Here is a 25,964-nt window from a genome sequence, read left to right on the forward strand (position 1 = left end):
TGGACTCAGACTCCTATTTTAAAGCTTGCACGTTTACTCACTGCAAAACCTTCCTGAGAGGATTATAGTGTTTAGAAACAAAATGTTCAAGGGTCACATGAGAAATTATGTTAATAAGTCCTACTAAGTTTTTAAGGTTGTTAATTTTTAAAAAAATCTGTTTTACTTTGAGGATATAGCATTGGGATCCAGTTCTTTCTTTTGTCCCACATTTATACTCTCACCCTTGCTGTGTTCATGTCCTAGTTCCCAAGTACAATAAGGGAGTAGAACTAAAAAGTTTGCCATTTCAGGATAAATATCATAGTTTTGCTTTGACACAGATATCAGTCAGGGTTTTTAGTTGCAAACAACAGAATCATGTCTCGCTTGTATAAGAAAAAAAGAAATGTATTTAATAGGAGCCCCAGGACCTCTTCAAAGGACAGAAAATTAGGCTTAAAAGCCACTCGGCCAGAAACCACACATGGACTACATCACCTGACTTGTCCATAGGAAACTTTACGGTCATTGCTTCTGTGCACAAGTATAACACCTCAATGTAGAGATGTTGGAGACAGGATGCTACCCCAGGGCCTCTGACACTACTCTGTCAGAGAACAGAATAACTCCGTGCCATCCTGGTCGAAGTCATTTCTTCCTGGCACCTCCTCCTTCACCACTGACTTCCAAACTAAAGTTTTGCATTAGTGCACCTGATTGGCAAAGCATAGGTCACATGCAGGTGAATTACTGTCTAATGGGTCACACTCTGAAGGGTCACCTACTGATGCATCACACACTGATGCTTCACATGCTGTTAGATCACATGCTGACCCCAAAGGAGGCAAAGGGAGTGAGCTTTTGCCTTTTCCTGAAGGCAGAATTTATGTTCATGAAACAGAGGGAGGTTGCTTAAAAAATATCGGGCAGAATTTGCAATGACGTACATATAGCTAGAGAGTATTATGCTAAGTGAAATAAGACAGAGAAAGACAAATGCCGTATGATTTCATTCATATGTGGAATTTAAGACACACAAATAAATGAGCAAAGGGGAAAAGAGAGAGGTAAACCAAGAAACAGACTTTTGATTATAGAGAACAAATTGATGGTTACTAGAAGGGAGGTGGGTGGGAGGGTGGGTGAAATAGGTGATGGGGATTAAGGAGGGAATTTATTGTGATGAGCACCGGGTGATGTATGGAAGGATTGAATCACTATATTGTACACCTGAAACTAATATTACACTGTATGTTACCTGACTGGTATTTAAATTAAAACTTAAAGTATTAGGCAGAAAGAAGGACAAACGTCTTCAACACCTTAAATAAGAGTAACAATATAATAAGAGAAAAGGTAAATTAAAAGTTATTTGCAACATCTATAACCTCTATCTCATTTTTTACTCTAACGCTCATTTTTCCTATCATATTGTCTTTCTCCTAATTGACTAGATGGTAGTAACTTATTCACATTGTACTTTACTGCTAGTGTTCTATATAATACAATTTATTTACCTATCAGGGATCTTGCTCACCCGCCTCATGCAAAAACAGTTAACGCATTAAATAAATTTTAACCAATATAAGGTTTACTTATATCTTAGAGTTTGCCAGGCTTTTGCATATATCATTAATTGATCTTTGCAACAATCCAATGAAGCCAGAAGAGTATATGACATTATTTCCACTTTACAGTTAAAGAAACTAGACTTTGAAGGAGCCATATGATTTCTCAGCACCAAAAATCTGATTATGTTGTGTACTGTATTCAGTATTTCAATGGGGGTGGGGGTGGGGAGCAATAGCCTTCATATAAGTCCAAACTCTTTAATGTGATTTATAAAATTCTGTATACATGCACCTGCTTGCTCTTTGACCCTACTTGCTGTTTCCTTCATACCCCATGAAATTCTCTACTCCAGCCAAATTGAACAATTTCTAGGTCATTTTAAGCATCAGGGTTTATCTCACCTTTCACTGTTTTTTTGCACATGCTATTCCCCTGCCTGAAACCACCATTGCCTACCTGTTCACCCAGCTCAGACTCATTCTTTCGGTTTTTGCTGACACATAGCTTCCTCTGAGGAACTTTTCTATAAGGTTGGTTAATTTCCTTTCCTAAAAGCAACCTAGCATCTTGAGCTTAGCATTATTATAACCCCTATCACATTTTTCAGTGTGTGTTTTAATGAACTGCTTGCCTATATGTATTCTATACACCACCTGCTCTTTTTATGAGACTAGTATCTCTATGAGAATATATGCCATGTAATTCATCTCAGTAATATCAATTCTGTAAAGATTTGATGGCTTGTAGTTAGCACATAACTTTTTTTTTTCTTTTGAATATGTGCATTATTAAATTATCATCTGGTTAGTGTTCTATATCAGAAATGATCTTATTCAGTCTATAGATTTCCTTGCTTATATTTATCCATCTGTCTGCATCTCTGTCTAAAATATAATATGTATGTGTACATTTTGTTATTATTCATTTTGTTTGTTATTCATTTTCTTATTATTGTCTACCTATAGTCTGCCATTCTAAGTTTTATGGATGTGGTAAGGATTTTCCACATTTTGGCTCTGGGACTTTTTGCAGTTAGTATTCTAAGCTCGGAAGACAAAATCATAAATGCTTGGTGCAGCCAGAAGTGAAATATTCTAGGCAGGGACTTTGTTGAATTGTAAAGGGCATTTCTTTGCCTAAGATGAGGAGATTTGCAAGGAGAGCAAATTGGCTCAATGTTGCCAGATCCTCTAGTCTTTCAAGAGACTCGGAAGTACATGTTTATGTGGAAATCTACTTATTTTTTAACGTGTTAACCATAATGTGAGAAAATACTTGTGTGTATATATATATATGTATGTATATTTGTATATATTTTGTACATATATATTTGTATATATATCTGATAAGGAATGAATATCCAAAATTTATAAAGAACTCCTGCAACTCCTTAACATAAACAAACCCCCAGATAACCTGATTAAAAAAAAAAAAAGGACCCGAATAGATATTTCTCAAAAGAAGACATACAATGACCAATAAATGTATGAAAAGGTACTAAGTACCACTAATAAAGCCACAGTGAGATACCACCTCACACCTGTTACAATGGCTATTACTTAAAAAAAAAAAAAGTGGTGGCAAGAATATAGAGAAAATGGAACCCTTGTACACTGTTGGTGGGAATGTAGATTGATATAGCCAGTGTGGAAAATAGTATGGAGGTACCTCAAAAAATGAAAAAAATAAATAAACTATTATATGATATAGCAATCCCACTTCTTGGTATAGATCCAGAGTAATTGAAATCAGGATCTTGATGAGATACATGTATTCAGTTGTTCATTGCAGCATTATTTCTGATAGGTAAGATGTGGCAACAACCTATATGTCCATCAACAGATAAATGGATAAAGTACATATATGTAGGTTATTCATGCAATGGAATATTATCCAGTTTTAAAAAAGAAGGAAGTCTTGCCATGTGTGACAACATGGATGAACTTGGAAGACATTATGCTAAAGGAAATAAGCCAGGCACAGAAGAACAAATATCCCATGATCCCACTTATGTGAGGAATCTAAAATAGTCAGACTCACAGAAGCACAGAATAGAATGGTAGTTATCAAGGGCTCTGAACAGGGGCAACAGGGAAGTGTTGGTCACAGGTACAAAGTTTCAGTTGCATAAGAAGAACTCAGAGGGGCACCTGGGTGGCTCAGTCATTTGAGTATCTGACTTCAGATCATGATCTCACGGTCAATGAGTTAGAGCTCTGGTATAGGGCTCTTTGCTGACAACTCAGAGCCTGGAGCCTGCTTCTGATTCTCTCTCTCTCTCTCTCTCTCTCTGTCTCTCTCTCTCTCTCTGTCTCTCTCTCCTCTCTCTCTGCCCCTTCCCTGCTAACACTCTTGTGTCTCAAAAATAAATAAAAACATTAAAAAAAAAAGAACTCACAGATACATAGTGTAAAGCATAGAGCCTATAGTTAGTAACACTGTATTGTATCCCTAAAATTTGCTAGGGGAGTACATCTTATAAGAAGTGTTCTTATTGGCAAAAAAAAGAAGGGAGGAAGCTTTTGGAGGTGAAAGATATATTTATGACATAGATTGTGATGATGGTTGTATAGGTATATACTTCTCTTCAAACTTGTCAAATTCTATATATTAAATACATACAGCTTTTTGTATAACAATCATACCTCAATGAAGTTTTTTTTTTTCAAAGAAAAAATTGACAGAATAAACAAAGTTAGCAACAACTTAAAATTTTATAACACAGTGGGGTATAAGTCAAACAATCCTGTGGACCATATTCGGCCATCTGGCCAAGTATTTGTGACTCTTGCTCCCTGAAGAGATGTTCTGAGACTCCAAACAAAGTGGAAGATTTTACGAATGAAGAAAGAGAAAAGAGAGGTTCTGCTGGACCAGGCAGGGGAAAGGGTTACTATGGTGGGTCCCGAGAACAGAGTAGAACCATAATCGGCTCCTGGAAGAGTTCCAAGGAAGTGGTGGTATGACATCCTCAAACGGATGGGCTGTGAAGGTATTGTCCACCTCCAATGAAGAGCTGGGAGGCCGCCTCCAAGGCTCAGGAAGGTTCCCTCAGTCCCACAGGTGCATCAGGAGACCAGCTTGTATACTGTAATTAACACTGACAATGTAACAGACTAAGAATGAGAGGCTATTGTCTGTCAAATTGCCCCGGCTTTTATACAAACTTCAGAGAGGAAATGGGCCTTTAAAATATCTCAGATGGAATTTACTGATAAGATAGAGTCATGGGAACATAGAAGCAGAATTAAGTTGATTATCAGGAAATTAAAATTATGCTATTTTTTTGACACCTAATCTTGTGGGTGTACATTTGCCCACACATATAAACATACAATGAAAACTTATTCAGGTTTTTCCAAATAAAAATTTCCCAATTTCAAAGAATTCCATGCACATAACTACCAGAGACAGAGCTAGGAAACAACTCATAGCAATATATTTCTTTTTCTCCTTGATTTGAACCACCTGAGCATATATGTCCCTCTCCCATACCCATGACACTATCATTAACATTCTTTATTTTTGTACAGAAAATAATCGCCATCCTAATGGTCTGTCATGGGTCTTGGCTATTTCATAATGTTCCAGAAACATTCACTCCAAACTTCCTTTTAGTCAGTTGACTAAGAACTTGAACCACTTAGTTCTCATGGGCAAAGAGCCAATGAAGGTTTTCATGAGACAATTTAAGTCATATTAACTCCTTACCAAATCATAAGCCCTGTATTTTCTCAGCCGTTTTATATTTCCCAATTTAAAATCTATGTGGAGAGTCAGTCTTATGGAATGAGGTATGGTCAATGACTTAACCAGAGACCTCAGGCTAATCATCTCCTCATTCACATGTATCTAGTTAGACACACATACAGACACACTTAGAAGGTTCAGTTCACCAAGGCTTACTTGTAGAACTGTGTACGAGAGCTGCAGTCAATCAGAACAGTTAATGCTCTGGGTCATGTCAGAGTTGAACATGGATGTGTACATTAAGCCTCTCTATTCAAGTTTCCATGTGTTAAAATTTCATCCGTTCTAGCACAAAATGTTGAGATTTGTGAAGAAAAGCATTCTCCTTGTTTTTATCTGATTTAATATAATGTATATCAATGATTTCTGTAAAAGTTAATTAGTTAAAAAACATTAATAGACAATATGTTTAAGTACAATTACTTCAACTCATTTTCCTCTTATTTAGGGATATCCTTGTCAGTTAGTGACATTTCGTTTTATGCTTTCTTAAATAGATGGCACTGCAATGCTCTGTTAAAATGATGAAGAGACAAGTATCTGGCATTTCCTTGGAGCGGGGGTCGCGGGTGATGGTGGTAGAGAACAGGATGACACTTAAGTAACTTTTATGGCTGTTATTTGACCAGAAGCTTCAGATTGTCTAAATATTTCAGATTGTCACTTGACACATCAAGTTACTCTTTGTTCCACACCTACTGAAGTAGATGAAGACTGGGCATTCTTCCGGTGGCCACCACACTCTACCTCCTAGAAACATAAATGAAGCTTTATGAAGCACTTTGATCTCATTTATCCCATGCAAAAGAATTTCTCTGAATGTGGGGGGATCATTGCTATTTTTGAAATGTATCCATTATCAGGATAGAAGAGTGTGAGAATGAGGCAAAATCAAAATATGTATCCATCTCCAAGAGCTATTGCTGATTTTGTAGGTTATTATCTGCTCCTCACTCCAATTTGTTATTGGCTAATCCAATTATCATCATAGGGGGAAATTGTGATTGTTTTTGTGCATGTCCTTTTACATGGGTGCAGAAAAACTTCGGAGTATAGAAAGAATATGAGTTGGAACCTTTTTTTTTTTTTTTTTGGCTACTGTTCTTTTTGATACTAATCCCCAAGCAGAGATTATTCGCACATCTGTTGATTTTTTTTCACGTTGCACACATTTGCACCTTTTTTTTAATGTTGACTGAATCACTTAATTGTAGAGGAGCGTTCATTTTAATGTAAATTTTACAGTATTACATGAGTGAATGTATGAAAATAGCTTGGAACAGTTTAAATTGGGCAGAATTCTGCTTTGATCATAATGTGCCTCTTCAGCATTAAAATAAACTTGCAACATATGCTGAAAAACGTGTAATAAGTAAGTGCCTCTTGCATGGTGACTTATCTGGAAAAAATAAATCATCATTTAATAGAATTCAAAATTCATAAAATACTTCTAACAACTAACAGTGTAATGGTATGATTAGCATCTTATGACAAATAAGTAACACACTATTTCTGATTTAAAGAATTTTTAGATATTAAAAATGCTATCAAATTATAATTATTTTTGGAGAGATTTGAAAATAAAACATTCAGTAGGCAGTTATATAATACTTTATTATATTGTTACAGATGTAATCCTAACTTCTTTATGCTATTGAAAAGATAACAAAGAACGAGCAAATTGATGTCAACTTTTACAGCGGTCAGTAAAAATTAAATTACCAACATTCTTGAATCACAATGAGAATAGAGAAGAATTAATAATGACAAAGGAGTTTCCAACAAATAGAATGGCTAGATAGCAACAGTTTTGCCTTTTAAATTTACCTTGACAAGATATTATTAATTAATGGCAGTTTTCCAAAGAATCTTTCCATCAGCATCCTTGAGAGACAGAAAGGAACTCTCATATCATGAGCAGAACTCTAGATGCTCACTGAATGACTATTGACAAATAGCTTATATTCTCTGCTTTTCCCCATCTGTAAAATCATATACATAAGAAATGTTATTGGTTGCAAGTTTAAAAAAAAATAAACATATCTAACAATGGCTTAAGCATAGTTCTTAATTACTATGAGTATAGTTAGGTTGTGAAAAACCCTGGGAAACTAAATAGGGCCAGATTAATAGAAGAAATACTTCCACATAAAAGATGATCCATCAATGTTTACCTTTAATCAAAAGGAATACATTTGTCCCTGCAAAAAACTGTCTCTGAAATCATAAGCCATTCTCTCAACCCTGCCCCTCCTCACCAGCTAGGTAAAACAAATCCAAAGGTGAGTCTGTCTTTTGGCAACAGCTACAGAACACTATCAGGAAAACTTCAAGTGTACTTAATACAGTACATTATTACTAATTCAACATTTGCTTATTGATTGTCTGTTCTATGCCAGGTTGTGCATTTGGGGATCTAAAAACAAACAAAACAACAACAAATTGTAAAGCAGCACAATGTATGATTCTTACCCTTAAAGATTTTAAGTGAATTTGGAGATAGTGGTAATACACAGACATGTGTCCTCCAAGCAGTCTCTCTGTGGCGTTTCAGAGAGCTCTGTGGGAATGTCCCCCAGAGCCCATAATATCAGCACATCCTAAACCACACCCATCATGTTTTCTACTTCCCCACTTGTCCTTTCCCCCAACCCCCCTCCCCCATCTTGATTTGGTGGCATGGCCATCGGTTTGTCTCCCAAGCCTGAGCGTGAGTGTCACCATGCCTTCTAACATTTCCCACCTCCCAGGTGCTGATACTGCCAGTTCTGCCTCATGAACAAATTTCTCTCTCCTGCCCATGGCTCCAGCCTTCCTTACCTCCTTGTTATCTCTCACGGGATTCTTTCAGCACTTCTCTCAAAGTGATCGCCCTGCTTCTTAACCTCACTTCCTTACAATCCATCTTCCACATGACTCCCAAAATGTTCTTTTTAAAATGTAATCTAATCACTTATCTGCTTCACTTAGAAATCTTAACTGGCCTCCAGTAAACTACAAGGAAAATTCAAGCAACCAAGCATGGTTTATAAGGCCCTTCCTGATGGAGTCCTCATTATGTCCTTTCTCACAGCTTTTCTCCCTGCTATTTGGAAGCCAGAACATGGAGATTTGTGTAGTTCACTGGACATAGCGTGAGATTTAAATGTTATTTTATTTTCATGCATGTTTCTCATCCTCGAAGAGCTTCACTCACCCTGACATCAGATAACTAAAATTCACCTTCATTGTCATCAATTCCAGAAAGATTTTGGCTAAAATCTTAATATCCCAACTCTCCCCACCCCAGCCACCATCCATACTGTTAAACAGTCTCCTTTTTTCACACTTATACTTCGAATATTTCTACTGTAGCATGATGTATACTACATTACATTATTTGCACATCAGTTCTCTTAAGGATAATAAGCTCTTTGAGATTAGAGACTATAACTTCATTCACACACATCTCAGGTAGCTTCCATGCTACCAGGCCTGTATTGACTACTGAGCATCTATTTTGTGCTTTGTGTAACTGTGCTGTGTGAAGTAAATGGATAAATGAATGAGTGGAAGTTAGGTAATATTATGGAACAATATGTATAACATAACAAAATAAATATGGAGAGGAGACTTAAGCCAGGAAAATAAAAATTCTTGCCAAAATCCCTAATCATGATGAAACAAAATGAGATAATTGGAAATTCATAATAGTTATGTCAAAATGGGGACTGCTTTTGTGAGTGGTGAGGAGGAAAAAACAGACTTGGACCAAAATATTGATAATGATCAAGGTTAACAGTAAGGAGTCTCATGTAGATTAGGCAATGAGATGACCAAAGTGCAAAGTGATGTGTGCCATTTTTTAACTGCTAGGTCTTACGCTCTGGGAGCCACACTGTGAATCTTTGATTCTGTGATTGTTGCCTCCCAGTGTAGGTTGAGTGCCAAAGGATCATAATTGATACCGTGTTTTTGCAACATTTAGCAAAGGGTGATGACATAAGAGAAAGCATTACAGAAAAGATGTTGTTAGCTGAGCCTTAAAGAACTGACAGAGTTTAAATAGGAGAGGACGAAAAAACTTTCATATTTGAGGGGAGCAGAGTAGTGACAATCAAGCCTACTTAAAGGAACAGAAAATAGTAGTCTGAGCAGGGTCTGATAATTTGCATAAAAGAGTATTGGAAATAAAGATTATGGGTAGCTAAATGCCAAGGTTCTTGTTTGAGGAATATAAATCACTTAAAGGTGACAGTGATGGAGAATGACACTACCAAGTATATTGAGGACTATGAATCTGGCAATAGTTAGAACCGGAAGTAATGTCACTCACTTACCATTTAGTTGCAAGTGAGAAAAACCCAATTCAACTGGCTAAACAAAACTAGTTTGTCTTAGTTTAAACATTTAAATGTAAAATGATTGTAAAAGAGGCAAAGTGGATATATTCACTCACGTAATGGAAAAATCTATGACTGTATTCAGAAATGCCTGAATCCAAGTGCTCAAACCTTTCAGGAACCATAATATCTCCTACCATGCAGTAGCAAGTTGCCTCCCAGGAGCTCCAGACAGATGCCCGGTTCTGAATGTGCAGTAAAATGTGAACCTCTCCTTTCCAATGATTGTATTAAGAGTCTCTGTTTAGTCTTGCTTACTACTATATACCCAGCACCGAGCCTAGCAACTGAAATATATGTTTTTAATATTTTTCTCCTTTTTTTTGTTTTGACATTCTTGTCTTTGTTATTTCTGAGATTATAAGGATGTAGTGAAGGACAAGTGTCTTTTTTGGTAATATTGCTGTCCAGAGTTCTGAGATACTGTGCACTTTGTCATCACTACTGCTTTTCCTTCGGAAATCATCAAGCAATGGCATAGTACAATCGTTGTGTTAATTTAGTAGCCTAATAAAGAACTTTATTCCAGTGGGCTGCCACTGGTGCAGTCATATTATAGCTTGGTTCTGCTTACCAATTCAATCCCACTGAATTTTGGTTCTACCATGCCTTGCACCTGGAGCACCTGAGCATTGTCTCTCCATCCCCATTACTTGTGGAAATAAGAGCAGTCTCTGTCCTATTTCCGCCCATAGGTTCACAGTGAGCCTAACACTTTGCTAAGAAGCCTGCAGAATGCTGGCCTAGTTTCTCTATGCCCCTTCGATTCCATGATTTAAATGCTCTTTGCTTTACCTTATGTAAATTGGGGTTCGGAAGACTGGCATAAATGTTGTAGGTAATAAAGTCTTGGGTTTGTGACCTCAGAGATTTCTGTCTTGTGCAACGCATCCCAAAACTGTGGAAGGCTAATATGTTAGCTTTCAAAAAAAAGTAAAATCTCAGATGTTTCACCTCTTGACAACGATGTTCATTTCCATAATGAAAGCTTCTTTTCTCACCTATGTTCTCCCTAGACCTCTGCTTGCTAATTCTTTCTTACTGCTCTCATCTCCTGGCTTCAAAAATCTTTTCTTTTTTATTGATGATCCATATGGAACAGATTCTTCTTACTTAGAACTCAAATTAGCATTCCTTTATGAATCTGTTTAGTCTCAAATGCTAGTTTCTATTATTTGTTGAGGAAAAAGAAAAGAACTGGATAGATGGAGAATAGGGGTCTGAAACTCTACTAATAATTCACTTCTTTGACCCTATTCCATACACTGGGAGCCCAAAGATAAAAATTCCTCAGTCCAAAATGAGTTTCCAGACTCATTTTCCTTGGGTACCTTGGTTTGTTTCACACCTGGTGACCTCTGGTTAGGTGGCCTGCATCCAAGAGAAGTTGTGATTCCATTTGCAGCTTTTGCTCCATAATACCTACCTTTCTACAGGATCGATGCATACCAGCTAACTTGTTGAACAGAAACCACTGGTAATATTCTTTGAAATATGTATCTCAATTATATGGGTACTATTTGAGAAATAGGACCTTTCTAATAATATTTTTTCCAATGAACTTTGTGCTCATTTTGCATTTTTACCTAAAATTAACAACAAAGAAAAAGTTGTTAGGAAGATTCTGTACAGAAGCTTTAAACTATGTGGCAAAAGTGGCGATCAGTCTAAACACATTAAAATTCTATTTTCCTTTACAAGTGTTTGCTGCAGATGACCCCCACTGATCTTAAATATATTTCTGTATCTGTAACTGAATAGAGGTTTTCCGTACAGCATGTTCTAATGGCACTCTGGCCTTTAGCCAACAAGGCACTGAATAAGGCTATTTTTAAAATACAGAAACTGGGAACAGCTGCAGCAATCAAATTTGATAAAAACAGAGAGGAACTTTGCTTTTTTTTTTTTTTTACGGTTTGTCCAAGTTTAGACTTCTTTCATAGAACTGCTTTTGTTCTGTTGTATGAAGGGCTGCAAGACTAATACAATGAAACCCTTTTAAACAAATAACTTTTAAAAGAATACAACTAAATAGAATAATTTTTCACTGTACAACAGTATCAGTGCAAAAGCGTTTTAAACTCTTTTAAGAAGAATATATCTCTTATAAGAAGAGGTAGGAAAAGAATGAATTATATTAACAAAGTTTGGACTCTAAAAGAGGTTTGGGCTCTCCCTACCCACAAAGCAACTCCTTGAAAGGGGAGATAAAGTCCTTAGTTTTTCAGTGTTGGAAATCTGAAAGTTTGCATTTGAACTTCTCCTATGTACTCAAGTGCTGTTGGGGGCAAAGGTACTTCGAATGTTCCATTTCTACTTTTCACATAACTATTAGTCACAAATGTTGCTGTATTTTCTGAAATTTGGATTAATATCAGTACAGTTCTTTTATAAAGATAAAATGACATGTTTCTTAAAATGTAAAGGAAAACTTTCTCACAGAGACCTTTTGTACTTATCTGAATCCCTCAACATGTCCATGTACAAGGGCTTATTCTTTATTTTTTTTTTTAAATCCAAGCTCTTTGGAAACGTGTCAGTACATGATTAATAAGTATGGTGAGGTGACTAGATACTGAAAATTTCCTATACAGTAGTAGATTGCAAGTTCTCTCTTCTAAGTGATTTCATGTGTTGAAAGGATTTCTTTGCTAACTTTGTAACTGACATGACAAAGGACATTTATTTCTTACAAGTATTTACAAGTGGGATTAATTTTAAAATCCCATCCAAATAAAACTACTTGTGTCAACATTAATTCAATTTAGTAATCCAAGATGTAATTTAATTCTTTTTCTGTAACCATAAAGTTATAAAATAAGGTTTTCTTACTACAGAAGAAAGAAAAAAAAAAGGAAGGATCTATATGAAATAAAAGAATCTAGGTATACGCCAAGTTGTACTAACATGTTAACAAGTAGCCTTTTAGATAGGATGGTTCATCTGTCTACAATCTATTATAAGCCTTAAAAATTAAAGGAAAAAAAAAGCAGAATCTTCTGACTCAAATCATTCTTTACTAGAGGCACTGATGAGTCAAGAACAGCTCATCTTTAAACCATGAGGCAATGATGCTATTAGGGTGTTGTTAGAACTTGAGACCAGAAGAGTTCCTGTCTCAGTTCTGCTCTGATGTCCTATGCTCAGTTGAGCAGAAGGGAGAGGAGGGGGTCCTCAGTTCTGTAAAACAACAAAACCCCTTAAACACACACACTATTCTAACCAGCAACTGTGGCATTCCTGTTGTGCAGAGCCCTGAAGTCAGCAGATTTTCAAGGATTCTCTGGCCAGACACCAGATTTCAGGATATAATTCTATATTTGATGAATACCAAAAAATTCCAAATGAAGGTTACTGGGATTTAATTATATTTAGTCATGGAGCCTCTTTTCTGAAGAAATACTATTCTGAAGTATGATTTACTTCTGACCAGCAGGGTTTTATACAAATGGTCTGAAAAAGCACAGTCAATCCAATATAATGGAATCTTTCAATCCCTTGTTAAGAGTACACTATTTGTATGTAACCAGGATAAACTGGACATAAAAAACAGCTCTGTTATTCAGTAAATGACTACGTGTCATTATTATGTTTTGTTCTTATTTTAATTTTCAGTATTAATTTATAAATGAGATCAAATTCATTACCATGTTCTTAAAACGTTACTGTTTTTCATAAGTGTTTTTCATACATCATTGAAACTAAAATAAGGGGACAATAAAACATTGTATTTTGTAATCTATGTCAAGAAAATAACATCTTCATATTGCTGCTGGATACTGAATGCAAAACTACAAAGTCATATCTAAAGTAATATTGGCACTGCCTTCTAATAAATTGATTTGAATTGGGGTGGTTTCTTTTTTAATTGTTGGAACTGCTTAATTCGTAGGAGAAGACAGTTGGTCGTCTCCCTGATGACTTCACCCTTTTAGCAGGCATCAGTGTTGGGGCGCAGGATGCCCCTCCAGAAGCTATTCAGAATTTGCTGACATCAGCCATCATTCATGAGCACTTGCTTTGTTTAGTGATGGTGCTAATATGAGGAGACACGTGAGGTAGCTTGGTTTATGGAAGAGGGCAGCAGAGGCATGGTGCTATGAAAACATCCCCACACACACTAATGGCTCATTCACACAGAAAACAAGCGACGGCCTTCAGTCCCTCCACAAAGCTTAACAAGAACAAACTGACTCAAGAACCCAGAAGCACAGCGTTCAGAATCACTGCTAGCTTGTGCTCACAAACTCTCTGTTTACATTTAGTCATAATACACATTGTCAGTTGCAGCAATAGATTGCTGTGGGAAGTCCTTAAGCTGATTCTCTATGGGCCTTGTGAAAGAAATGCTTATGATTTCTTGGATTGTGTGCCCCGGGGTGAAGATCGCTTTTCAAGTATGCCACGTAAGAAAGTGATTTGCAGGCCCTGAATCACTTTGGATCCGATAAGGGAGGTTGTTGACAATATGCCACGCTGTGATTTCTGGTCTTTACTTTTTTTGGATCCATTTAGAGAAGTTCAGAATTTTAGAATGAAAATACATAAAGTTATAGTCAGCTCTGGCTGGTTGTTTTCAAAAACCAGATGGCTTTCAAAGACATGATCAAATCCATTCTTTAAAAGTCATTTTTAAAAGCAGGCATGTGATGAACCATGGGATTCTACCCCAAAAACCAAGAGTACACTTTACACACTGTATGTTAGCCAATTTGACAATAAATTATATTTAAAAAAATAAAAATAAATAAATTTTTCTTTACAATTAAAAATAAAATAAAATTGGTGGTATCTCACTTTAAAAAAAAAGAAACAAATAAATTAAATGAAATAAAAGCAGGCATGTGGCGGGGCGGGGACAGCGCCTGGGTGGCTCAGTCCCTTAAGCTTCCGACTTCAGCTCAGGTCATGATCTTGCAGTTGGGTTTGTGAGTTTGAGCCCTGGATCGAGCTCTTTGTTGACAGCTCAGAGCCTGGAGCCTGCTTTGGATTCTGTATCTCCTTCTCTGCACCTCCCCCTGCTTGTGCTCTGTCTCTCTCCTCTCTCTCCCAAAAATAAATAAACACTTAAAAAAAGCAGGCATGTGATTTATAAATATATATATATATATACACACATACACATATATATATACATAATATATTCATATGTATGTGTGTATATATATATATATCTCTTATGTGTATGTATGTATATATATATATATATATATTTATATATATATATATAAAATTTCGGTATGTGTAGCTTAACCCCTTATTTTTCAGATTTTTAAAATAGAATGGGTTATTTCATGCTGCTCAATTTTCCAAATAATTCTAGTTAATCCATTTATGTACCAGACTCTAATTTTCTAGTGTTTTCATTTTAACCATTTTGGATATAAATTATTCCAAAAAGTATTTTGCATTTCATAGCCTCCTTGCAGGATTCTGCAGAGTATAATGTACACATGACCTGGAGTAGTCGTTGTGAATGAGAGTTTTATTCTATATTTTAATTCAGTGACATCTGAAATGATTTAGCAGTAAGAAAATTAGTGGTATTAGTGGTACTACATTGAATGGTTACTTCTTACTGTGTCAGTATGTATAGTAACATGGAATTTGGAGTCAGGCATATGTAGTTTGAAAATCAGATTTTCAACTACATGTGAAGACTTGCACAAGTAACATAGTTTTCTCATCAATAAAATGAGGAGAATAATATCAGTTTGTAAGGATTACTGGGGGAGTCTTAAATGAAAAAAATGCCTATAAATTCCTGAGCAGAGAGGCTGCCCATAGTAGGCATAGAGTATATATGTTTATATATATATAAACTCTCCCCACTTCCCTGATAGACTTATAATTGCATGGTATATCGCCTTAGGTGCTAAAAGTCGTCTTTTTTTTTTTAATTTTTTTTAACGTTTATTTATTTTTGAGACAGAGAGAGACAGAGCATGAACGAAGGAGGGTCAGAGAGAGAGGGAGACACAGAATCTGAAAGGGGCTCCAGGCTCTGAGCTGTCAGCACAGAGCCCGACGCGGGGCTCGAACTCACGGACCGTGAGATCGTGACCTGAGCCGAAGTTGGACGCTTAACCGACTGAGCCACCCAGACACCCCAAAGTCTTCTTTAATGTTTACATACTTGGGCTGTGAAACAAAGTCCATATGAATAAACAGTGGCTTTAGTTCTCTCCAATCACCTTCTTTTATTTGCATTTTCTAATTTAGGAGGTAAGGGAAAATGGCCATTGGTGCGTGTGAGGAGCCATCTAAATAAAGAATCAATGGACAATAGATGCACATGTGAAGGAAAAATCCTCAAAGATTGACCTACGTGGATGAATTTCATACATACCTTGGCTTTTTACAAGTTTATTTTGGATCTCCAGGCATGTTTCCAATAATTGCTAGATAAATGAAACATCACTAGAAGGCATACAATCTGCCCACCCTCAAAGGTACAACTCCATAGATATCCTCGACACATCATGGCCAAATAAAGACATAATAGACGTTGATATAATTAGCAATTTATGGTGAATACAAAATGTCCCTGCTGAGTCAGTGAGTATAGCCCAGGATATGGCCTCCCCCCATGTCACAGCATGTTGCTGGACACCAGTCACAAAGAAGCATGCCCTGCCTTGCCCCTCCTTCCCCTCACTTCAGTACACATTATATTCTACGAGATGTAAAATGCTGCAACCCACGTTCAGTCTGTGTTTGTAATGCGTCCTTTTCTCTTCCCTCACATATGGCATTTTGAAACAATTACATAATGAGACATATTATCAGGGCATAACTGTCAAAAATGAAGAGACTGAGCTGTGAATAAATATTACCCACTTATTAGCTGTGCTGCTCCTGTGTTCTCAAATCTGTACTTTATCCCTGACTCTTGGGGGTATACTTTGCCCCCTGATTGCCTGTGTAACAAAATGGCCCTGCACTAAAAGTATTCAGAAAAACATTTACAAAGTCCGTGGCAAATTAAACTCTAAAGTAGTGTTTCTTGTCATATTTCTGTTACAGTCTTGTGAAGTCTACTGAATATCTTCAGAGCATGTTTTAAAATTCATAAAAATATATAGGATAATGAAGCACACCACTTATATTGAAATACTACTGTTAAAGAGTCACCTGACCCTGTGTTAAGAACGTTGCTCCAGGGGTGCCTGGGTGGCTCAACTGGTTAAGTGTCTTACTCTTGATTTTGGCTCAGGTCATGATCCCAGTGGTTTGTGGGCTTGAGCCCTGTGTCAGACTCCGCGCTGACAGTGTGCAGCTTGCTTGGGATTATCTCTGTCCCTCTGTCTCTGCCTCTCCTGTGTGCTCTCTCTCTCTCTCAAAATAAATTAATTAATTAAAAAAAAAAGAATGTCGCTCTAATATGACTCAGTTTTTGGTTGTTTCATCAAGTTCCTTCCCTCTGACGCACCTCTTCTGGACTTTCTGTTTTAAATATGAAAAAAATCAAATATGGCAGATTCTCTTAACTCTGTTACCCCCATAGAGCCATTTGGAAAGACATTTAACTCTTTAGAAATGCAGTTTTTCCCACTGAGTGAAAGCAGTATCTTCCTCAGGATCAACACATACTTCCAAATACCAGGATGTCAGGAGATCTCAGTACTCAGTGGGTGACGCTCACAGGTGGAGCTAGCTCTTCTGGATCTACAGGTCTGGTTGTGATTCATGCCTACCTGTGTATCATCTCCCTTTTTTTTTCTCACGCTCAAAAGTCCAACCAGGATGCAATGACTGCGCATATTGTTGAACATTAAGCCTCTCGTTTTTTTGTAACAAAGTTATTTGGAAACTTTGGTATTTCACGATGCAATAACAAATTGATTATGAGAATCCTCACAGTACAAAAAGGTGGTGAGACTCCATGGTTGAGACTCCATGGTTTTACTCAGGGACACATACACTGAGGAAGGAAGGATGTTCGGCCTTTCATTCAGGTCACTGTGATGCCATTCAGCATTTATAGTGGCAGTACTGAAGTGAAAATCTCAATGGCCTAATTAATTATATGTTTCTTTTGACTAGAGGTTGACACTTTTCTCTAAAGGTTCAGATAGTATATGTTTCAGGCTTTTCAGGCTGTATGGTCTCTGTTGCAAATACTCTGCCATTGCAGTGTGAAAGCAGACATAGACAAAAACAAACAAACAAACAAACAAACCCTAAAAGAAACAATGTAGCTGCGCTACAATCAAAGCTAAATTATGGGGATGCCTGAGTGGCTCAGTCGGTTGAGCATCTGACTCTTGATTTCATCTCAGGTCATGTTCCCAGGGTCATGGGATTGAGCTCCACGTTGGGCCCCACACTGGGGGTGGAGCCTGCTTGAGAGTCTGTCTGCTCCCTGTCTCTCCACCCCTCTCAAAAAAAAAAAAAAAAAAAAGAAAAAAAAGACAAAAAGAGCTAAATTATGAACACTAAAATGTTGATTTCATATGATCTTCAGATGTCACAGTATATTATTCTTTTTAAATGTTTTCACTTTGTTAATGGATAAAAACCATTCTTAATTAGCATCCCACACAAAAACAAGCAGCAGGCCAGACTTGGTCCATGGGCTGTAGTTTGCTACTTCAACTTTTATGTATGAAATCAATAGCCAGGTAGCAAACCAATTCAGTAGGTTTATTTGGTTGGTTGTGACATCCCAGCGGGACCTTCATGTAAACTAATTTTAGCTAGATTGTGAAGTGACGAAGTCTTTGATGTTTTTAGATGATACTACATATAGAAACAAAATTCAAAATGGCATAGATAGAAACTATCTTTGTCTGAAATCAGTCAAGATCCAACCCCCAAAGACAATAAGTAAGAAGCCTCAATTTTGCACAGACATTGCAGACTACTGTATTTACAAAATGTGGAAGTATAATAGAAGCAAATTTGTTCAGCACAAATTTAGAGCTTCTTTTTTTTTTTTTCCTGAACGTTATTGGTGTTAACCTGAAATAAATGGTATCAGTTTCCTTTTACTGGAGTTAGGAAATATTCCACTATTTCTATGCAGTTCTTTGTGTTATGAAGAACATGAAAATCTGAAAGCCTGTCTTCTAAATCTGTAAGAAATATCTTCATTACTGATTATTAATGGTAGAATTGATTTTCAGGGTATTTTTTCAAGGAGGAAAAACAAAGACAAATTAAAGAAAAAAATCAGAAGGAGGGCGGTAGACAGCAGCAATATGGTGTGGGTTAGACAATCCCTGTGATTCATGGAAAAGTTAGGGCTCACAGATTAACTGTCATGAGAAAGTGTTTTATTTCTTGTAGAATAGTTCCCATCAACCAGATCATTGCAAGATTAGCACAAAATTTCCCTTATTTAGGAATCAGACAGTTGCAAAATACATAATACTTCATATGAACTTCAATGTTGTTGTTGTTGTTGTTGTTTTATAAATATCACCAGACACACATCTGGGGTTTTAGTGCTTGCCACAGTGTAGTTTTCTGGTTGACATATATCTAAGAAATGCGTATATTAGCACCCAGGCTATAGAGCCAAGTACATTTTAGTGCGGGCTACAGCTGAAAGAATATGTTTCCATTCCTTGTCCATCTGTTCTTGGCAACATAAATTTAAACTAGAAACACAGAATAAGTTTCATGAGAGATAAGTCTAAATAGGGTTTAGAACAGCAAGGTGAATGAATCTATGACTTCTTAACATTTGATTTTGTAGCTGGAATGTTGTGTTGACTTGGTGAAATCTCAGCTGCAGCTATAGCTTAAAGTTTAAAAAAAAATAATTGGGTTTTTTTGATCAGTTCATTTAAAGAAAAATCCAGTGGCTTGGTCACACTTTCTGTTTTAAGGGTTTATATTTGCCAATGATCATGAGCCTAACAAATTTTGAGATTTCAGAGTGTTTAGTTGCCATACCCTTGAACTACACTAAAATGTATTATCTACTTTTATGAACTCCGTGCTACAGTGGATCCGTAGTGCGGGAAGAGGGTTTCCCATGCAAAATGGAGTTCGTACAGAATACACTTGTTTTTCTGCACGTCCAACCTCAGTTATGACCAGCTTTTACGTTATTATCTTGTAAAATCATCCTGCCCTCCCACTCTGTGCTCCAACCTCCAGCTTGTTCTGCTACTAAAGTAATATTAAACTATTCACATTTGAAAGAAGCATGAGAATGTTAAAATATAAAAGGACCATATATATGCACCTGGAATCTTGCCTCCCTCTCAGGGATCCAGGCACTCTGAGCTCAGTAAGTACGCTGTGTAGGGGCTGTGTGTCAGGGCTGGGCTTCGTGGGATTCTCCTGATGTGAGGGCACCCCCTGCCTCTGGCTGAGCCAAAGTCTTCAGATTGGAAAGGGACCTTGAAGCTTATACAGTCCAACCTCTTTCCCTATGTAAGAAGCATTTCTATAATTTTTAAGACTCTCTGTTTTATATGGTTGATTTATCAAGTGCACGGTGCTTATGCATCAAAGCAGTTGGGTTCAGATTTTGGCTCTGTCACTTCCTAGGTATGTTAATATGAATAAATTAGTTAACTTCTCTAGTGTTCAGCTTCTCTGTCTGTGAATGGGAATAATCATATTTACCCACAGTTTGTTTTAAGGGGAACCAAAGGAGTCCAGCGACAGGCACTTAGTAAACACTCAACAAGCAAGAGCTATTACTATTAGCCTCTTTCTACTGTCCTCTGTTAAAAATCATAATAATAATTGCACTGTGCTAATTATCTAGTGGTGTCCAAATATTATTTTAGCAGCATATCATCAGAAAAAAACATTTCAAGAAATTAATATTGTTTCTTGAACTTCTGCACAAAGTCACCCATCACTAAGGACAAGTCACTCAATGATTCAGAGACTCAATCTTCTTATCTCTAAATGAGAGACTCAAATTCCATGATCTCTAGGGTCTTTTGTTCGAGTAATGTAACAAAATCATGTTTGACAGCATATCCTCATACTTTATTTATAGTGTTGAAATGTATATTTGCTGCCAAATGTATAAACGTTCCATATATACATGTGGAATAACATTAAGTTTGTTGATGTTAAAAACTACTGGTATATTCTTTGGCATTATTTGGCTCCAAATTCATTCTTCCCATTTTGTTTTAGACCAAGCTGACAGCAGATCTTTTCCCACAGCATCTCGGGGTTTAGTTAAACTGAGAGCTTTAGACGTAGGCCATCTTTTCATTACTTTCAGAATCCAAGACAAGCTTTCTTTGTCAAGTAGCTTTCATTTTTCATCTTCATAATATCTAAGGGCATTAAATTGTGCACATATGGATCTACACTGTAACTTACAAGGCTTCTGTTTTCTTTCAGATCTGAGTGATCAGCTGCTAGAGGTAGTTGGCTTGGAAGGAGCCATGGAGATGGGACAAATATACACGGGACTGAAAAGTGCTGGGCGGCGGCTGGCTCAGTGCTCCTCTGTGGTCATCAGGTAGCTGTTTCTCTGTAATTGAGACAGGGGGTTGAGATGATATAAATAAAAGTTAATTAAAAGTATGCAGGACTCTGATAACAACATTTGTCTTATTTGTGCCTCAAATTATCAATAATTAACACTGATATATTTGAAAATGATGGAAATTGGCAGATTTTACCAAGTTTTGGTTAACTGTTACTTATCAGGTTTATTGGAATTTGATACCCTCGTGTTCAGACCATGGATACAATTCTAACGTACAAATTTCATCTGCACTAACATGATTCCCATACAGTTTAGTTTGCAGAGGCATGGAAGTATCTACCAGGCATAATACCCAATGGAAACACTAGTGAAGCACCATTAACTTAAATTCCTTCATGAACTAAAGTACACCATCATTTCTACAAAATTAAATAATCAATTATTGTAAAGTAAGATCTTCTATATTTATTAAATTTAAACCTTTTTAAGAAGCATTTTTCCAGAACTTTACCTTTAGGGAAAAAAAAAAAGTATTTTTGACCCTAAGGTGAAACCATGGGTCATAGCACAGGTATAATTGGTGTTATTTGTATAAAAATGTTGATATTGGAAAATCTGAGACATCAAACACCTTTCCTTCAGGTCTGAGATGTAGGTTTTCATGAAAACAAGGAGGCTTTATTTTCAGCTATAGGAATTCTGACTGTATCATTAACCATAAACCCTACATTTTTCTGTTAGTATCCATAATTTGTTTTATATCATCACATTTACCAGGAAGCTCTTCATATTCTTGTTACCAAGGTACCTTTTCAGGGTGTTCATTAATAGTCAAGACTTAAAGTCTCCTTCAGAAGAGTTAAATTTAGAGCCAGCTATTGCCATATTTGCATTTTCTGGTTTCATCATCTTATATCTTACGTATAGTCTATTATATAAAATATTTCATTGTTATACTTAAAATGAAATATTTTCCTCCAGGACTAGCAAGTCTCTGCCAATGCAGATCGATGGGGAACCATGGATGCAGACCCCATGCACGGTGAGTACCGAGTAGTTGAAATGCTATATCACTTCATATTTGCTTTTCAGATGTCATGTACTTCTATAACTAACTAATCACATAATCCTATAACTGAATAATCACAATATTTAAGCTTTGGATCTATTACCAAGTACCTTTTTCTATTTATTATTGATGTGTCAGGACTATTGCATTCAGGTTTGTGGGATTATATGCCCTTGTCAGTGGTTTGACTTTTGAATGTTTGTATTAGTGTAAGTACAACCTTTAGATACCATAGATCGATTATATTTTAAACTCTGGAACTAAAGAAAATTGATAAAATTTTTCTTAATTTTTATTGTACTTATTTCAGAGCACCATGTGAGAAGATTATTTGTAGGGCCTTCAGACATAAATCTCCCTGAATTTTAACCCATCTGTTTTGTTATTTTTTAACCTCCATTTGGGGATTTGAGGGCATCCTTCTCTGTAGAACACTCTCCCTGTTGTTGTTTTCTCCATAATGAGATATTATTTAAGTTAGACATTTAGACCTCCCACAAAATTTCAGTTTACATTTTTTATAGTGAATATTTTATTATATTTCAAAAATATATTAGGCAATGCCCTTGGTACTAAGAATAGAAACACGATCAGTGATATATATCATGATCAATAATACAACAGGATCAATAATATAATTATCTTCAAGGAACTCTTTGGATAAGACACTGAATGTTAAATATAAACAGATTAATCACAAACGTAACTTCAGATTACAAGAGTTATGAAAACAAGTATGGTGAAATGATAAGGAGGAACAGGGTACAATATGGAGGATACTACTTTAGATTAGTCGACATAGGAGGCCTTTTTTGAAAGAAGAAATAAAAATTCAATATGTTAGACAAACAGTAAGGAGGGTTTTGATGACCGAAACTAGTTTGTAGAGATAGGGGGAGAACAGAAAGAGATAAAGTATAGAAGATGAACAGGAGACAGACCATGTAGAAAAAATGATAGCAAAGAGTTAGCATTTGATTCTGTGTCCATTGGGAAGCTTTTGAAGGCTTTAAGCATCATCTGATTTACATGTTAAAAGGTCACCTTGGCCACTGGGTGGAGATTGGATTGGACTGAGTAGCAGCTGGGAGAGAGTCTATCAGAGTAGTCTGGGCTCAGGCACGGATAGTGACAGGGAAGTAGATGGATTTAAGCAACATTCGAGAGGGGGAACAAGAAGAATTTGCTAATGAGTTCCCTGGGGGCTAAGAGAAAGAGATGAATCCAGGTTAGCTCTTACATGTGATTGATGATGTATTTACTGTGTAGTTAAGACTGGGGGGGTGGGTAACCAGTTGGGAGTGGCAGAGGAGGTCTTAATCTTAGATTAGTGTAGCATTGTGCTAAGTGCTGGTGTTATATTTAAGTATATTTTAAATTGAGATATAATTAATACACAGCATTGTACTAGTATGTATTAAATATTCACATAAACATTAAATAATGGATATCATCATTTTTCAGATGGAAAAAATGGAGGCTTTGGAAAGTTGAATAACTTATTCAAGGTCAGATACATAGTAGAACTCAAACCCAAGCTCTTTGATTAAGGCCCCTTCTCTTAACCACTAGTTTAAACACATTTAGCTACAGATTCCAAACAGTCCAGCTTAGCATGTAAAATGGAAGTGTTAATTTTACCTTTCCAGTGGTTTTACTCTAAACTTATTATCTTTACTCTTTGTGTACAGCAGATAAATATGATCTTTTGTTTATTCCTGATATATTCTTTTTAGCCACTTTGAACCCCAAGTTTGTGCATCAGTTTATTCTCTAAAAATAATGTAAAAAAAAGCCTGTTTAAAAATCTCTGTAGATTGGCTACTTCCTATACTTTCTGCTCTCTTTGTACTTGGTTCCAAATATCCTTAAAAGACTTCCTGTTCTCCCTTTACCAGCATGTATGCACTTGCATCTTGTCTGGTATTCTTCACTCTCCCCACACTTCTAAGGTGACATTTATACTCACAGAGATGTTAAAGGTGTTGCCACAAGTGATGGTGGTAGTGATGTGCTAAGGTGCTGGTGATGTATGGCTGGTGATGGTGGTCGGGATGAACTGGTGGACGTGCTACCACCGATGCTGGTGATGGTAGTTGTGGTGGTAGCGGTGACAGTGGTTGTGATGTGGGATGATAGTGGTGCTGGTAGTAACAGTCTTCTTGTCTTTAATGGAAGGCCAGTTTTCATCAGCTTGCTTCACAAGATAATAGATGAAAAACAGTGAAACACCAAATGCCTTCCACAAGGACTGTAATTTTTGGATTCTTTTCAGGGAGAAGGGATGTTTACTCCTTACTCCATGCCTAAAATCCAAAAGAGTTAATAGTCATAATAATAATATCTAACATTTACTAAGCTCTTAATTTATGCCATGTACAGTTTGAGACATTTGACCTATACTGACCTGTACATTTAATTTTCACAAAAGCCCTATAATTAGTTTCATTTTATAGATAAAGTAACTGAAGCAAAGGTCAAATTGTTTGCTTGATTCCACACAGGTAAAAAGTGTTAGAGTAGAGAGGCACCTGGGTGGTTCAGTGGGATTAAGTGTCCGACTCTTGATTTTGGCTCAGGTCACGATCTCATAATTCATGAGCCCCAGGCTCCTGCTGAGCATACAGCCTGCATGAGATTCTCTCTCCCTCTCTCTCTCTCTCTCTCTCTCTCTCTCTCTCTGCCCCTCTCCACTACTCACATGCCCTCCCTCAAAATAAATGAACATTTTTTTAAGTGGTAGAATAGTAATTAAAACCAGTGGTCTGGCTCCACTGTCCTCACTCTCCATGGTTATTTCCCATCATGGATCTCAATCCAAAAAGGCCCTACACCATCCTTGTGACTCCCCCTCCAGAGCATGAGGTAAATCACTTACTTTAAAAAGTCTATGTCTGGGGCACCTGGGTGGCTCAGTCGGTTAAGTGTCCGACTTCAGCTCAGGTCATGATCTCGCGGTTCATGAGTTCAAGCCCCGTGTCAGGCTCTGTGCTGATGGCTCAGAGCCTGGAGCCTGTTTCAGATTCTGTGTCTCCCTCTCTCTCTGACCCTCCCCTTTCATACCCTGTCTCTCTCTGTCTCAAAAATAAATAAGCGTTAAAAAAATTTTTAAAAATTAATTAAATAAGTAAATAAAAAGTCTATGTCTATGAAAATCTAAATAGTGTTTCAGAATAATTTTAGCTTATTTTACATAGCACGAGCACTTCAAAAGATACTTTTGTTAACTTATATTTCAACTACTAACTGGATATTTATTTTGCCTATTAATTATCATGATCTTTACAATTGTTAAATTAATAATAATTTTATATAACTTATATTTAATTTTCTCTCCTTTATTTTTTTTCAAAGTTTATTTATTTATTTTGAGAGACACAGAGACAGCATGAGTGGGGGAGGGGCAGAAAGAGGGAGAGAGAGAGAGAGAGAGAGAGAGAGAGAGAGAGAGAATTCCAAGGAGGCTCTGCACTGTCAGCACAGAGTCCCATCTGAGTGTTGAACTCACGAACTTTGAGCTCATGACCTGAACCAAAACCGAGTTGGATGCTTAACCGACTGAGCCATCCAGGTACCCCTAATTTTCTCTCCTTTAAACTCTCTTGTTCTTTAATTTTTTTTTTTAGATTTTTTTTAGTGTTTATGTATTACTGAGACAGAGCATAAGCAGGGGAGGGGCAGAGAGAGAGGAAGACACAGAATCCGAAGCAGGCTCCAGGCTCTGAGCTGTCAGCAGAGTCGGACACAGGGCTCGAACTCACGGACCCCAAGATAATGACCTGAGCCCAAGTCG

General features: G+C 36.8%; 1 protein-coding gene across 13 annotated transcripts in view; it reads left to right on the forward strand.

Moving 5' to 3' along the window:
• Positions 1-25,964, forward strand: part of DGKB (diacylglycerol kinase beta) — a 788,048-nt gene that overhangs the window by 724,924 nt on the left and 37,160 nt on the right. For all 13 annotated transcript variants that reach the window (XM_053218395.1, XM_053218393.1, XM_053218397.1 and 10 more), the window contains 2 exons: positions 21,012-21,132; positions 22,084-22,144. In XM_053218395.1, the coding sequence (XP_053074370.1) occupies positions 21,012-21,132; positions 22,084-22,144 (182 nt within the window). The remainder of the gene's footprint in view (positions 1-21,011; positions 21,133-22,083; positions 22,145-25,964) is intronic.

The sequence above is a fragment of the Acinonyx jubatus genome, chromosome A2 (assembly GCF_027475565.1).
Source record: "Acinonyx jubatus isolate Ajub_Pintada_27869175 chromosome A2, VMU_Ajub_asm_v1.0, whole genome shotgun sequence".
NCBI lineage: Eukaryota > Metazoa > Chordata > Mammalia > Carnivora > Felidae > Acinonyx > Acinonyx jubatus.